The sequence below is a fragment of the Capricornis sumatraensis genome, chromosome 6, assembly GCF_032405125.1.
Source record: "Capricornis sumatraensis isolate serow.1 chromosome 6, serow.2, whole genome shotgun sequence".
NCBI lineage: Eukaryota > Metazoa > Chordata > Mammalia > Artiodactyla > Bovidae > Capricornis > Capricornis sumatraensis.
In genome coordinates this window covers 100,495,286-100,510,942 of record NC_091074.1, presented here as the reverse complement: position 1 = coordinate 100,510,942, position 15,657 = coordinate 100,495,286, and the positions used below count along the sequence as shown (strand labels likewise).

Sequence of the window (15,657 nt, the reverse complement as noted above, 5' to 3'; positions counted from 1 at the left end):
AATTCTTCACATGAGGTGGCCAAAGTACTGGAGTTTCAGCTTTAGCATCATTCCTTCCAAATAAATCCCAGGTTTTATCTCCTAGTGCATCCTTTTTCCACACCATCCTTATACAAGTATCTGCACTGTTTTAAGATTTTTCTGCTAGTAGTTTTAAAGGAAAGCAAAAGTAATTTCTTTCAATTATTTCACCTGACAGGAAAATTTAACAAATGAATGAATTCCCAACAGGGATAGTTAGAAATGGGGTGCCTAAAGGGAACTGTCTGTAAGGAAGCAGGCAAGCCTGATAAAAATTTAAGACTAAAAGTATAGTCATGTTACCCCTGACATTTACACCAAGAACCATCGGCCTCTAGTACTTTAAGCGTAAATTATAAGGAAATCAGTTGCAAGAAATCAATTCCATTAGACAGGAAACACAGCTTTCCAAATTATGTGAATTTTATCCCAGAGGCACTTGAATATCACAGGGAAAAATAAAAGATTAAGCCTCACAAGAAAGTAAAAGTACCCTATGTTATAATCTTTGGCCAATACGTTCTAATTCTTCTTTTTCATATCTTTAAATACAGAATCCCCTTCACCTCCAACTGAGTTTAGAAAATTCATTAAGTTCTGATGCTGATGTCACTGTCTCAATCCTGACCATGAACAACTGGTACAATTTTAGCTTGTTGCTGTGCCAGGAAGACTGGAACATCACCGACTTCCTCCTCCTTACCCAGAATAATTCCAAGTTCCACCTGGGCTCTATCATCAACATCACCATCAACCTCTCCTCCACTGAGGACCTCTTGAGCTTCCTGCAGGTCCAGCTGGAGAGCATTAAGAACAGTACACCCACAATGGTGATGTTTGGCTGCGACATGGAAAGTATCCGGCGGATTTTCGAAATTACCACCCAGTTTGGGGTAATGCTCCCTGAACTTCGTTGGGTACTGGGGGATTCCCAGAATGTTGAGAAACTGAGGACAGAAGGTCTGCCCTTAGGGCTGATTGCTCATGGAAAAACAACACAGTCTGTCTTTGAGTACTATGTACAAGATGCCATGGAACTGGTTGCAAGAGCTGTAGCCACAGCCACCATGATCCAGCCAGAACTTGCTCTCATTCCCAGCACAATGAACTGCATGGATGTGGAAACTGCAAATCTCACGTCAGGACAATATTTATCAAGGTAGGATGCAAGGCCTGGGTTATATCCCCATTCATAGGACTGTGATAGGAAGTAAAATATTCCTGTAGTGGGGAACACTCAATCCTGTTTTTAAATCCGTGGCTTAGTCCCATACTAGCTGTGTGTTCTTGGCAAGGCTTTTTAAAAAAAAAAACTCTGAGTCTCTGTTTTCTAATTAGTAAACTAAGATAATATTGAATGTAGCTTAATGTGATAAAGAGACCACAAAATTATATACAAGAAATTCCTAACACGGCGCTCAGCTCATAGTAAACGCACAACAAATATTTCCCTCTCTGCCCACTGTTTCCTGTACCAACAGACTTGGAAAAATCTAAATCTTTTCAGAGAAAAAAAAATTTAGTCAAGGAGGAGATAGACTTTTCTCTCTACTCCCAGGTTATGATGCATTAGAGAGGATAGAGAAGTGGTTAAAGACAAAGAGCCTGGAGCCAGACTCTCTGAGCTTGAGTTTTAGCTCTGTGACCTACTATTTGCATGACTCGGTCAAGTGGTTTAACTTCTCTGAGCCTTAGTTTTCTATGTCCTATACCCACTGATGTAAAAAGGATATAATAATAGATCCTACTAGCCACGGAGGAGTTGTGGTGGACAGATAGTTGATAATAAGTAAAAAGATAGATAGACAGAACTAAGTTCTACAAGAGTAAAGTCTGTGCATATATAATTTTATGTTATATATATATGTGTATATATGTTATATATGTGTGTGTATATATATACACACTTTTTAAAATTAGCCACCTTTCTTTCCAGTTCCTCAGTCTGGTTCAGAAGCTGGAATGAAAAAGCCTGTTTAAGTTAAAAAATAATCCACCCTATAGTCATGGTTTTCATGATCCCCAGAAAAAGAAGTCCTTAAAGGGTATTTTGCAAGGGCCTAGAATTTTTTCAGAAAAAGACCACCTATGGTCAGAGAGGTCACATCAGAGAATTATTGCTGTTCCAGAGGTGAAGGCTTAGCTATAGACTGATCCTATTTTCAGGAAGTCTTGCAATAGGATCAACTGACTGTGTTGAAGAGTACAAGGCAATCTCAGTCTTGCCTTTTAAAAGACAGGAACATTTGAGGAAAGGTCAGAAGGTCCCAATCATTTTACATTTCATTTCACATTAGGCATCTACTATGTGCAAAGCAACATACTAAATGTCTCTCATATATGTGGCATAGTTTAAGTACAGCCTAGCTTCCCTGGTGGCTCAGTCAGCAAAGAGTCTGCCTGCAATGTGGGAGACTTGGGTTCAGTCCCTGGGTTGAGAAGATCCCCTGGAGAAGGAATTGGCAACCCAATCCAGCATTCTGGCCTGGAGAATCCCATGGACAGAGGTGCCTGGTGGGCTACAGTCCACGGGGTCACAAAGAGTCAGACACGACTGAGTGACTAACACTTTCACCCTAAAGAAGGTTGTTAATAAAATAAAATAATTTAAAATTCACTTATTAGGAATCTATTAATGATAAACTAAATGTTCTATCATCATCTGAACTTTCCACTTTTCCTATAATGTATTTGAATTGCCTCAAGATTAAAGTCTATGCGTGTTTTATTTTATAGCCACTATCCAGATTTAATCTACTGTTTTGGAACTAGCATGTAATTGAGACTCAAGATTTTATCTTGGATAAGAAACATCCTCCTTCATAACAAAAACACAAGCAAAGTCTTTAGCTATAATTTCAAACAGTCATTATTTTGGAAGGACAATCTTAAACAGTAGACAGAAAATCCACTTGTGAAAACTATATTAAGTTATTTAATGTCTTTCTGTCTCATATAAAATGGAGAGCACAAGAAAAACAATTCTGTTTGGAACCTAAAAATGTTTAGAAGCTAGAGAGAAATATTTGTTAACTTCAGTTGTATGCTTATCAGGGGTTCATTTTATCAAGATAAAATTGATCTTTCTGGCTCCTCAAATTTTAGTTTATCCAATGGCACTTTGTACATGAAATTATGTGATGGTACTTAGCCCATTCCATCAGCATTATTTGTCTATGTGTCTGATTTCTGAACTAAAATATAAATTCTATTAAATGGAGACACTATTATTCAATCTAGTTTAATGCCTAGTGTATAGAGGCTACCTAATAGACATTTACTGAAACTAACATAGAAGAAGAAATGGAGATTTTATGTTTACACCCTACATGATCTGTTGCTCTAGAAGAATAATGAGTGGTTAATAGATAAATAAAATTTTGTCTAAATTAAAAACAGAGTTTTTAAACTTACCTAGGTACCATCTGGTTTTTTTCTTTTCCTTTTTTTTTTTTTTTTTTAATAGAATGTTAGGTTAGTGAATACCCTCTGACCTGTGGCTATTTCCACATGTTTATTCCACAGACTTTGCAAACTGTAAAAGAAGACTGTGAGGTTAGGGAGCTTGGTAGCAATTCACAGTGCACATGGGTCAGCAACAATATTTTCATCTCCATGGATGTGTTTGAGAATGAACTCAAAGAACTTCGGGAAATATCCTTAGGACGTCCTAAACTCCATGAGGAATAGAGTCAAAGAAAAAGTTTCAAAATGCTCAGGAAAGGGTCAAGGGAAGTGGGCAAAGCCCTGGAAGGAGTCTTTACAATGAATAACTGAAAAGCTGCCTTAAGCTATAAAATATCTGTGGATTTTTCATCATCCTGATTTATTTTGTTGAATATAGTCTTTTAGAAAGTTCGTTATTCTCAGTCCATAAGTCACATCTGCATACAGTAATTTTCTTAATTGTTCCTAAATTTTGTGAGGCTGACCCTACTTCCTCACTGCATAATGAAAGTCATGAGCATAATGAGCCATGAATAGCAAGTGCCAGAGTTATGCAAGCTTTCATTTCTCACACAGTCATTTTCAGTTTAGGCTGACAGAATTGTTAACATTTTCAAATGCTAATGAAATCACCAAAAACATGACTTTTTCAGCATAGGCCTTTAGACTAGGAAAAAATCATTTCTCATGGCAGACTACATCAACATAATTACAGGTGAAAGGGATTTGATCCTTCCCAGGTCCCCACATGGCAGAGCAAACATCCACCATCACTAAATGTAGACAAAAACCATTTGGGGACCAAGTTCATACTGTGATCTTTAGCAATTTATTTCAAGTTGTTTTTATTAAATGTAAATCATTTTGAAGCAATGATATCTGATATATTGTTTGGCAATAACTTCATCAATACATGTGCAATACATGTGTGAAAGTGAGGTCATTCAGTCGTGTCCGTCTCTTTGTGACCCCATGGACTGTAGCCTACCAGGTTCGTCTGTCCATGGGATTATCCAGGCAAGAATAATGGAATGGGTTGCCATTTCCTTCTCCAGCAGATCTTCCCAACCCAGGAATTGAACCCGGGTCTCCTGCATTGTAGGCAGACGCTTTACTGTCTGAGCCACCAGGGAAGTCAGTGATTATTTGTTGAGCTAGGGTGAGGCAGACAAAATAAAGGGCTGCATCCTGCCATTTGGAGTGTACAGCCTAGTGCATGAGGCTGTAAAGTAAAGAAATGTAGAAAACAAAGGGATCTGTGATTCTTAAAAATAGAAACATTCAGATACACAGGGAGGAAATAATACACTCTTCTCAAAGAGCTGATGAGGAGGAAGAAATACTGGAATTGGATCTTGATAAAAGAATAGAAGCATTCTGGTTTGCAGCAGACTCACAGGCACAGGAAATGGCATTGCAAATTCATCAGGATCTGAAGAAATTTAGTACAGTTGGCACATCCATTGCCTATGAGAAGAATCTGACATGATTCTGGAAAAGTTGTTAAATTGATAGCATGCCACACAGGACTTTTATGCTAAGGAGTTTGCATTTTATACACATACTGGATATCACTTGAGAGCCAGAACATTAGCCATGACATATTTATAAAATCATTATCTTGTAACAAATTAACCAAATAAAGTATTATAGCATAAAAGCCTTACAAGTAATTTTTAAAAAGCCATAAAGATATAAAAATTGCTTTTATTTCTCAAAATTGGTTTTAGCTTTGCCTACATGTACTCCCTTATCTCATCCTAAACACCAGTCTCATGAAAATGAAGAGGAGTTGAAGGACTTGCCTGCTGTTCCTAGAATTAGGATTTGCCCATGCTTATCTGAAGGCCCTGGGTGGTAATGAATCTATCTTCCTGGAGAAAGAACCCCTTGAGTCACTCATAACCTGGTCAAAGGGAGTTAGCCTTCCTTTAATAATTCCAAGAGCCTAGACATGGATTGATACCTTGTTCCCCGTGGCATAAGACGTCCCTGACTCTTTAGTTAATTAATCGTCCTGATAGATATTCTAACTTCTCAGCAGGCTGTGGAATCTTATCTTTCTTCTTTGAATAGCTTCTGCAGTTCAGTTCTGTATCAAGTGATTAATTCATTTGTTCATCCTCAAGCATATGTTGAAGCTTGCTAATATTAGGCTAGGACATTGGCTAATGCTGGAGACACAAAGAATAGATAATAGGGGCCCTGCTTCCAGGAAGCTTATGACCCCCTTCTTTTGTTCTTTTGCCAAGAGACAATATGCTCCTCCACTTATCCATGTGTTTTATCCATTTTTTTTTGACCTAGCTGTTTGGTTGTTGTTATTGTTGTTTAGTCACTGAGTCATGTCCAACTCTTTTGCAACTCCGTGGACTACAGCCTGCCTGGCTCCTCCATCCATGGGATTTCCCAGGCAAGAATACTGGAGTGGGTTACCATTTCCTTCTCCAGGGGATCTTTCTGACCCAGGGATTGAACCCACATCTCCTGATTGGCATCACTGACTGAATGGATATGAGTTTGAGCAAACTCCAGGAGACAGTGAAGGACAGGGAAGGCTGGCATGCTGCAGTCTATGTGGTTGCAAAGAATTGGACATGACTTCACTACTGAATAATTCTTTACCACAAAGCCACCAGGGGGTTCTTTACCACAGAGCCACCAGGGAAGCCAGCTATTTAGTTATCATTCCCCACTGAGACCACACTCATTCTACTAGTGATTATCTTCTGATATTATCTGGCATTGTTATGCCCTCCTCAGTTGACCTTGAAATATGGTTCTGTGTGCTAAAGAGACTCCTTCCCCTCCCAGGCTATGCTCATCTTTATTCTTATATGGTCAAGCAATACCAAGATTCACTGGCCTTTCACTAATTGTAAATGTTGATTTATTTATTGATTCTGCATGTATTAATCAGACTGTATTATGTGTTAGATATTACAAGGCACTAGGAAGCTTCAGAAAAGAAGACTAAAACAAAATACCCATTCAAAATTCCCAAGGTATAAATTGATGATGGTCCCCATCTCATTACTGGATACTAGAAGGGTTCTAGAAAACCTGGAGGTGGCATGATATAATTCTAATTTAGGGTATTCCTATTCACCTTTATAATAGTTTACTGGCTTTATGACCCTGGCAAAGCTATTTAATCTCTGGAGATTTTGACTTCCTTAATTATAAGGAATTCCTACATTGAAATGTTAAGTGGTATGCCTAAGGTCATTCAGTTAGTAGTTTATAGGGGAAGATTTAAACTGCCTATATCTAAGTTCCAGGCTTTTTCATAGTTAATATTAACTTTCCTTAATTGTGATCCCATTACCTTATAATTCATATTCTTTCAGACAAAAGCTATATAAATCAGGAGGTATGGTGACCCATGTATAAATGTTCCTGTCCTGAGGACCTCGACAGACTCAAACTAGTTAGCCTGTGTGTTTGTACTCAAAAGAAATGCCGTTGCATTGAACCTGGAAGCCAGGGGCTGGATGATGTTAAAACTGGTTTCTTGGGTCCCCAAGGAGAACCCATTGCTGTGAGGTGACCTGCTGTGTCCAGCTGTTACTCCCAAGTTGACTGCCTCTGCAAAACTAACAGGGAGTCAGTACTTCTAGAAAACATGTGCTTTGGTGACTCCTGAGGATGAACAGTTAAGGTCTGTGTTTCCAGATGTTTCCAGTAGGAACTCCTGTCACTGAACTAATTTGGCTAAAGCCGTTGAATTTGCCCCTCCCTCTGTGTCACTTAAGTCATGGCAAGAGCTGAGTCTAAAATTTTCTCTAAGTCATGAGGGCCTCAAATATAAGGTACAGTGAAAGATGTGTATTCCCTCAAGACCCTGTTTTGAAGAATGCAGCTTAAATTTGCTTAATCTAGCTTCCCACAGGTTTTAAACTGGAAATTTCCCAAATTAGGCGAGCTTCCAAGCTTTTATTTGCCTGAGTGAGAATTGTGATCATATTCTTTGTTGACTTTTTACTTTGTATGCATCTACTATAAAATTTGGAAATATATCACACACACACACACACAAAAAAAAAAAAAAATAGAGAGCAGTATTGCAGGGCTTCCCAGGTATCTCAGTGGTAAAGAATCCGCCTGCCATTGCAGAAAATGCAGGAGAAACAGGTTCGATCCCTGGATCAGAAAGATCCTCTGGAGTAGGAAATGGCAACCCATTCCAGCATTCTTGCCTGGAAAATTCCATGGACAGAGAAGCCTGGCAGGCTATATAGTCCATGGGGTCACAAAGAGTTGGACACAAAAGCAACTGAACACACTCGCATTGCAGGTGTACTCTGAATTCCAGATCTTTACCAGGGCAACTTCAAACTCTAGTCCCCCTGACCTTTCGGATGGATTCTCGACCAATAAATACTATGTAGTGTCACATTGCCAGGGCTACGCTAAGGGAAGGGATATCAGCACATGGCCTAATGCCAGAGCCAGATCTAGAGCACTGGAAGGAATTAACATGGGATATTACACAAAGCAACGAGGAGCCATCCAAGGGTTGGGCACAGGCCATAATTATGGAGAAGAGTCAAGGTTTATATCAAAAAATGAAGGGAAAGGAAAACAGCCTAAGAGTATGGAACAGATCTAACTTCCACGTAGGAGAAAAACAGAAAAAAAAAAAGTACCAGCTTGCCAGTTGTGCCACATGAAAGCAGGAAAACAAGGCACTATGTCTATGTGCCTAATTTTTTGACATAGTGATACCATCACATCACACACACATAGCCCAAGAGATATATTAAAACATAACTCAAACATAGATTAGCATTTTCCTCCTCTTGGGAAAAATAGTCAAGAAGGACAAGGGCTCTACTTCTCCTCTAAGGTTTCGCTTATTGGAAAACCAGACCCCAGTGGTTTATGTATGTACTTATGTGTATGTAGATTTAGTATGTTATTAAATTGCCGTTTTCATTAGCTGATGGAAATCTATTTTAAAAGATGAGTTTTGTAAGCTGTTTTAAATAAGAATGTAATCAATGATTATAGTATGTGGGCCCTCTGCTTTAAATATTGAAATTTAGTAATTTCCAATTCCTATTAAATTCCTTATTATCAGAGAGGTTTCTCATAGAATTTATTTCTATTTTTGATACTCTCCATTGTTAAGGGGGAAATGTATTAGAATTTCAATGTTCTGAATAATCTATACACTACAAATATAAATACTTCCTGGCTGATTGAGCCCCATTCTTCTGGCAAAGTGAAGAAGTGCTCTTGAAGAGACACATGTCTGACCTGAGCAGAAGACATGTGTTTAATTGCATTTGCCCCACAAACATCACTGAACACTTACTCTGGCCAGGCAATGTGTCGTGGCCAAGATCCAAAGATGACTCAGTGTGACAGACTGTTAGATGAACACTGAAGTCTCTTTCAGCTGAACAGCCTGCAGTGTTATGCAGCAGAGCAGTGGGAAAGGGAGGATTTGTCCATTTCCCACAGCAACCATATGGAAGAGACTGCTCTCAGAATGTGGAGAATGTCAAAATCCGTGCCTTCAAGGATCTTACAGTCAAAAACCTCAAAGATGCAGTTCATCAGCTGCTAAATACTCATACATTAGGATATTAAGGAGGATTTCAGGGGAAAGTTAAGGAGTCATTTTATAAGTAGCTCAAAAAATCATCTACATTTAATGTTTAATGCCCCACATATAGAGAATAAAAGCAAAGCGATATGCTCTGACAGAATTGGACCAAGGGTAAGCTCCGTGGCTAAGACGGTAAATTCATGTTATTGTAACATAGAGTCAGAGACAGATAGCACAGAGGTCTCATTCAGTGAAAGAGGCCACAAAGTAAAAGCTGAACTTAGTAGCTGGCCATACACATTGACAAAGATTCTCAAGAGCAATTAAAAATAAGGAAGAGATGGTAAAAGTGATGTTGAAAAGTAAAGGGAAGTAAATAGATAGGTTTCAGGGGTGGGAGGGAGCCTAGATGGCAACAACAACAACAAAAACAGTTAAATTAACTAGGGGTTGTCAAGAGCTGATTAAAGACATGATCTCTTTCCTAACAGGATGGAATATTGATATTTCCTTCATACAAAGTCCACCAAAAGGAAGAGAGAGGTGAAGAAGATAAAGAGAGGGGAAGACAAAGTTCAGAAAAATAAAGTAGAGAATGAACATTAAAGGAAAAGGAGAGAACCATACATAAACCCACATACTGGAAACTATAAGAATACTGGGGGAAAGGGAAATAATCAGAAGCTGCAGAAGAGAGGCACAATGAGAGTAATTTAGGGAATAAAAGGCATTATGAAAAAGTCTAAGAATTAAGAAAAACTACACATGTGGATTAAAGTACAAATAGACTATGTGTAGCTAATAATTCATACAACATGAGGTCTACGGAGGTTGTAGAAAAAATCAGTTTTTTAAAAGACATAAGACTATCCAAAGAGCATATACTTCAGGGGCTCTTCAATGATAAAGAGCAGGGGGAAAACTATATTAATTGTGAACCAGTGACAAGTGCAAAACTGTGGAATTTAGGATGATTTTTTGATTGGAAGATTCATTGCATGAGTGTAGGTAAAACTAACATAAAGAAAAGATGGGATTTCTGAACATCAGTGGATCTCTTCCCAACTCTTCTCCACTCCTTCCAGAAAAAGAAGGAAGGGAAACTTCAAAAATATTCCTTTGTCTCATTCTAAAAGAGCTTTATTGAGTTTTTCTGCTGTGCTCAATAGATCTGGAACTAAATTTAAAATAATCAAGAAATACATATTTAGATTCGTGCATAAGAGCAAGTAAACCTGATAAGAATTAGGTGGTGCTGATGCAAAGGGAGCTGGGGAGAATGTCACTAGCAATAACATAGCCAAATATTTCTAATCAGGCAAAGCAAAATATCAAAATTATGTTCTTATAGACTAAAAAATTTGATAGCGTTTTATGGAGGACAAACAAATCTCTCATTCCTCTGGGAGAAAATATTAAACATGATGAGATGATCATGGGAAAGGAAATGTAGCTCATTTTTAAAGATATGAGAAAATAAGAGGATATAGAGATTCTAATGATACAAAGTTCCCAAAGGGAAAAATAAATTTTAAGGCTTTACAGAGCAAAACAGATATTCCTAGATACAGACATGATTAATGGAAGGCAACTATAATGGGGGGATAAACAAAGATAAGAGGGCAATTTTAAAGGAAATGAAAAACAAATGAGACACAGACATACAAAGAGACGAACTGATGTGTGAAGAAAAGATCAAAGTAGGAATAAACATATGACTTATATTCAACTGGGCATGGAAGAAGACATATAAGGATGATGATACATTCAGGCAACATGAAGATATTTTTGTACGTCTTCAAAATGAAGGCTGGAGACAGCTGGATATTTGATAGAACTAGTTCAAGACAGAAAAGTTACAAATTTATAATGAATATAAAAACAAAAGATTAAGGAAATTTTCAGTTCCGTTCAGTCACTCAGTCATGTCCAAATCTTTGTGACCCCATGGACTGCAGCACATGAGGCTTCCCTGTCCATCACCACTCCCGGAGTTTACTCAAACGCATGACCATTGAGTTGGTGATGCCATCCAACCACTTCATCCTCTGTCGTCCCCTTCTCCTCCTGCCTTCAATCTTTCCCAGCATCAGGGTCTTTTCAAATGAGTCAGTTCTGCACATCAGGTGGCCAAGGAAACTTTATATGCTGAATAAGACAGAAGAAAAATCAGGGGCAACAGGTCCTAAAATCTTTAGGAACAACAATAATGGCAACATTATTTGTAGTGGGAGATTTTTATTTATCTTTAGTAAGTTTTAGACCAAGTTTTTAAAAAGTAAAAAATAATACATGAATGTTTAGTTAATTCAATAAATTGATAAATACTGCAGTTAATATTCTATTATTAAAGAATATATGAACATAAATATTTTCTCATCCAAAAAACTAGAAAAAAGAGAGGTGGGAGGAGATTTAGAAAGAAGGAATTAACAAAACAAAAACCAAAGCTAATTGAGGAAAAATCTTAAGTTTAGTGTAAATGACGTTCTATGCAGTTCTGTAGCAAAAAATTCCTAGGAAAACATCATTTACCAAAATGAACCCAGAGAAATGGAAAGTTTAATAGAAGATATTGAAAAAATGATTGAAAAATTGCAGTTTCTTTAGAAAGTGCCAGGTCCAGATAGTCTCACAACTCACTCTTGCAAACTCAAGTGGGAAAACAAAACACTAAACATTTTATTTGAAATTGATCGAATACATTTCTTATGAAAGTTATTTGCTTTCTGCATTTTTTAAGAGTACCTCTGTTCTCATTTTGAAAGTAATACAATAAAACTTCTCTCAAATGAATTGTAAGGGGGAGAGTATAATGAGTTCTATAATTTACTTTTTAAATGAGTTAAAGCAATCAAGAGAGAACTTCCACAAACTCCTCATCCACCCACCTACTTGCCTCAGGGCTCTGTATTTTCTCTGCCTTCTCCCATGTCCATGCTCCTTTCTTATCACAGCAAAGAGCATCACCCCCTCTTGCACCTGAGAGTACAATCTTTTTTGGCCCTCAAGGGAACTGTCCCAGGAATTCTGTCTCTTCTATCCTACATCAACAATTTTTCTATTTTTTAAATTAACTCTTTCTTCATTCATTTTTGGCTGTGCTGGGTCTTCATTGCTGTGCAACCTCAGTAGCTGTGGCTCCTGGGCTCTAGAGCACATGCTCAACTGTTATGGCACGTGGGCTTAGTTGTTCTGTGGCATGTGGGCTGTGCCTAGATCAGGAATCAGACTCTTTACCAATCTTCATCAAAGATTCTTTACCACTGAGCCACCAGGGAAGCCCCAATTTTTCTTTTTTTACTAGATCACTGTCATCAGCTTAAAATCCTGCACGCACACACACACATGAATATATATATATACATATATATATAATATTTATGCATGTATGCTTGCTAGGTCGCTTCAGTTGTGTCCGACTCTGCGGCCCTCTGGACTGTAGCCCACCAAGCTCCTCTGTCCCTGGGATTCTCCAGGCAAGAATACTGGAATGGGTTGCCATGCCCTCCTCCAGGGGATCTTCCCAACCCAGGGATCGAACATGCTTCTCCTGTGGCTCCTGCATTGCAGGCAGATTCTTTACCATTGAGCCGCAGAGGAAGCTCATAATATTTAGATATTTGCTTAATTTTTCCTCTCCACCACTATTCCATTTTTCCCCTCTTTATAGCATGACTCTCTAAAGATTTATCTCCAGTTTCTCTTTTTCCATTTTCCCTTGAAGCAGTAGGCTCCAACACTCCACTGAAATTACTCTCATGAAGTCACTGGTGACCTACATGTTTCTAAAGCCAATAGTCAGTCCTCAGGCCTCACTGCATTTGAGCTGTTAGAAGCATTTGACACAGATGATCAGTGTCCCCTGATTAAAATCTCTCTTTTACTTGACTTCTAGAACACAACACAGCCTGCTCTACATCTCTGGTTACTTCTTGCTAGTTCTTTCTCACCTGCATGACCTCCAAAAGCCCTGGACTTATTCGTTGGACTTCTCACCTACAATTACTGTTGTGATCTCAAATACTATATATGGAGTTTTGGCTCCCACACTGTATATCCAGTTCAAACCTCCTTCCTAAACTCCAGAATTCTCCACCTACCTACTTAGCAACTCCGTTTGGATGTCAGTGAACTATCTCAAACTTAACATTAGTGACCAAACTCCTGGTGGTTCTCACCCACCTCACAACCCAATTCTCCTACAGTTTTCTTTATTACAATTGATGGCAACTCTATCATTCCAATTTCTCAGGGCAAAAACCTTGGTGTCATTCTTATGCTTCCTTTTCCTAGCAACTATGTCTGAGCCTTCAGCAAATCCTGTCAGCTGTAGCTTCACAATTTATCATGATTCAACTAATTTTTCTCACCTCTACTGCTGCTACCTCAGCTTAAACCATCATCAACTTTTGTCTGATATTTGAAACAGCACCCTAACTGCTTTTTCTGCTTCTGCCTTTGTCTCTCCGTAGTCCATTCTCGACACAACACTGTGACAAGCCTGTCAAAACGCAGGTCATATCATATCACTTCACTGCTCAAACCCCACCAGTGGCTTTCCATCTCACATAAAGAAGAAACAAAGTCCTTACAGTGACCCTCAAAATCTATTTTCCCCACCCCTCCCCCCACAAGTTTCCTCGGACCTCATCTTTAGCTCCCCTCTTACTCAGTCCCTTAGCTCTTCCTCAAACATACCAGACACCGTCCCTCTCAAGGACATTGGACTCCTAGCTCCTTATATAGGAATGTTCTTTACCCAGAGAGCCTCTTGGTCAGCTCCTTCCCCTTCTTCAGCCCTTTACACAAATATCACCTTCTCCTGGCTTCCCTAACCTAAAATTCCACACTACCACCACCAGCCCTGATACATCTTACATCTTTTCTCTATTTTTTTGCTTCTGCACTTAGCACTAATATCCCATTCATATTCCCCATTTATAATATTTATTCTGTCCCCTCGATAGAATAGAAGCTACATAGATCTTTATTCCTTTGTTCACTACTGTATCTCTTAGAACTTACAGCAGTGCCTGGCAAATGAGTACTGTTGCGTGAATAAATGATTGATTTGCTGATGTGTTATTTTGTTAGCATCTTTGTTCATTTGTTTTAATAAGAAAATCTTTTAATTAGTAGGCCAAGTTTTGTATACAAATGTGGCTTCTAAAAGATCTTAAATACATTAAACACTGATCTTGCTTATATTTGTGAACTGTCTCAAAAACATTTTTTACATACTTTGAAGAGTTCAGATTTTATCTCAGCGCCTACTCAAATAAACATGTGTTCTTAATTAGTGACATAGTTGGGAACTTTTACTGAAGTAACAAGTTACCTCCATGCCAGTTAACCAATGAGCTTTATTCTTTCAAGCAGAATGATATCTTGAGAGATCTGCTGATAAATATATACATATATACCTGAAATGCTTTGTTAAACACTCACTACGCACCAGATTCTCACTCATGGAGTGAGATCAAGACTCTTATCATACCATGGCAAAGATATTGTATTAATCTTCTAAGTGGTCTCCTGATCATTATCTCTTCCTTCCTGTGTATACATTGTGCCCACTTGCCGAGGAGAATCATCAGTGCAGACTTATGGTTATATCATTGCTCTACTTCGATACCTTCATGGCTCCCCTTTTCCTGTTAAATAAAATCCAGTCCATAAAATGGACATGCGAAACATCTAGAGTCCAGTTGCAACCTGAGTATGTTTCTATTCTGCTCTCCTATAAGATTGTTATAGTTACCATTCTTGTTAAATTTCCCACCTCCTTACCTTCCCTCGTAATACTTGAACTGGAAGATCTATTGAGAATTCATGGCTAGACTGGAGGGGTAGTATGATCAGCACAGAATGTAGTGGTATTATTGATACCTCTGATCCAGGTTCTAAATTACTATTAGAGGAATTTGATACTACATTTCTCTTTTTCCCCCACAGTGCTCTATGGGCTTACATTTATCTGATACGCAAGCAAATACTCCAGGTCTTATTTACATGACCTTCCAACAAGCCAAGTTTTATACACCCTTAGTATAGTTTGTGAATTAAATGCAACCCTGTACATTTGACCCTCTTAAAATCACTACTTTTCTTTTGGAAACTATTAGATCTCCTGATTATGCCATTTTCTCCACTTCTGTTATTACTTAGCCCTTGTCACCTTAAGCCCCTTGTGAAATAAGCAGAGAGAGAGGAAGCCAGGGGAGGAAAGGAGAAGCATTAATCCTCACATCTGAAACTGTTCTCAGCCTGCTTCTCCTTCCAAACTGTTTCCCACTTAGCTAACAAGAAAACAAGATCTTTCTAAAATCAAATCTGATGATCCTGTCCCTCCCCAGAAAAATTCTCTCAATGACTATTATATTCATCATGATCTTAGTCCTTTCGTACTTCATTTCCCACCCTCACCTCCAGTCTTATTTCTCAGCGCTCATCATCAAGCAGCTTGCTCTCTCCGTCTCTGGCTTTGCACACAAATCTCCCTGGGCTGACAGTATCAGTCCCTAGCTTCTCTTCCTGCTTAACTATAATTCCTTCTTCAAGATTCAGCTCTCTAAGATTTCCTTCATTTTATCTCATATTTGCCTTTGAAATCTCTCATTATTACTTCA

At 38.4% G+C, this 15,657-nt stretch overlaps 1 protein-coding gene across 1 annotated transcript in view; it reads left to right on the top strand.

The window, feature by feature from the left end:
* GRIN3A (glutamate ionotropic receptor NMDA type subunit 3A) overlaps positions 1-15,657 on the top strand; it is a 194,266-nt gene that overhangs the window by 58,132 nt on the left and 120,477 nt on the right. Inside the window, exon 2 of the mRNA XM_068974563.1 lies at positions 576-1,180. Coding sequence (XP_068830664.1) covers positions 576-1,180 — 605 coding nt within the window. The remainder of the gene's footprint in view (positions 1-575; positions 1,181-15,657) is intronic.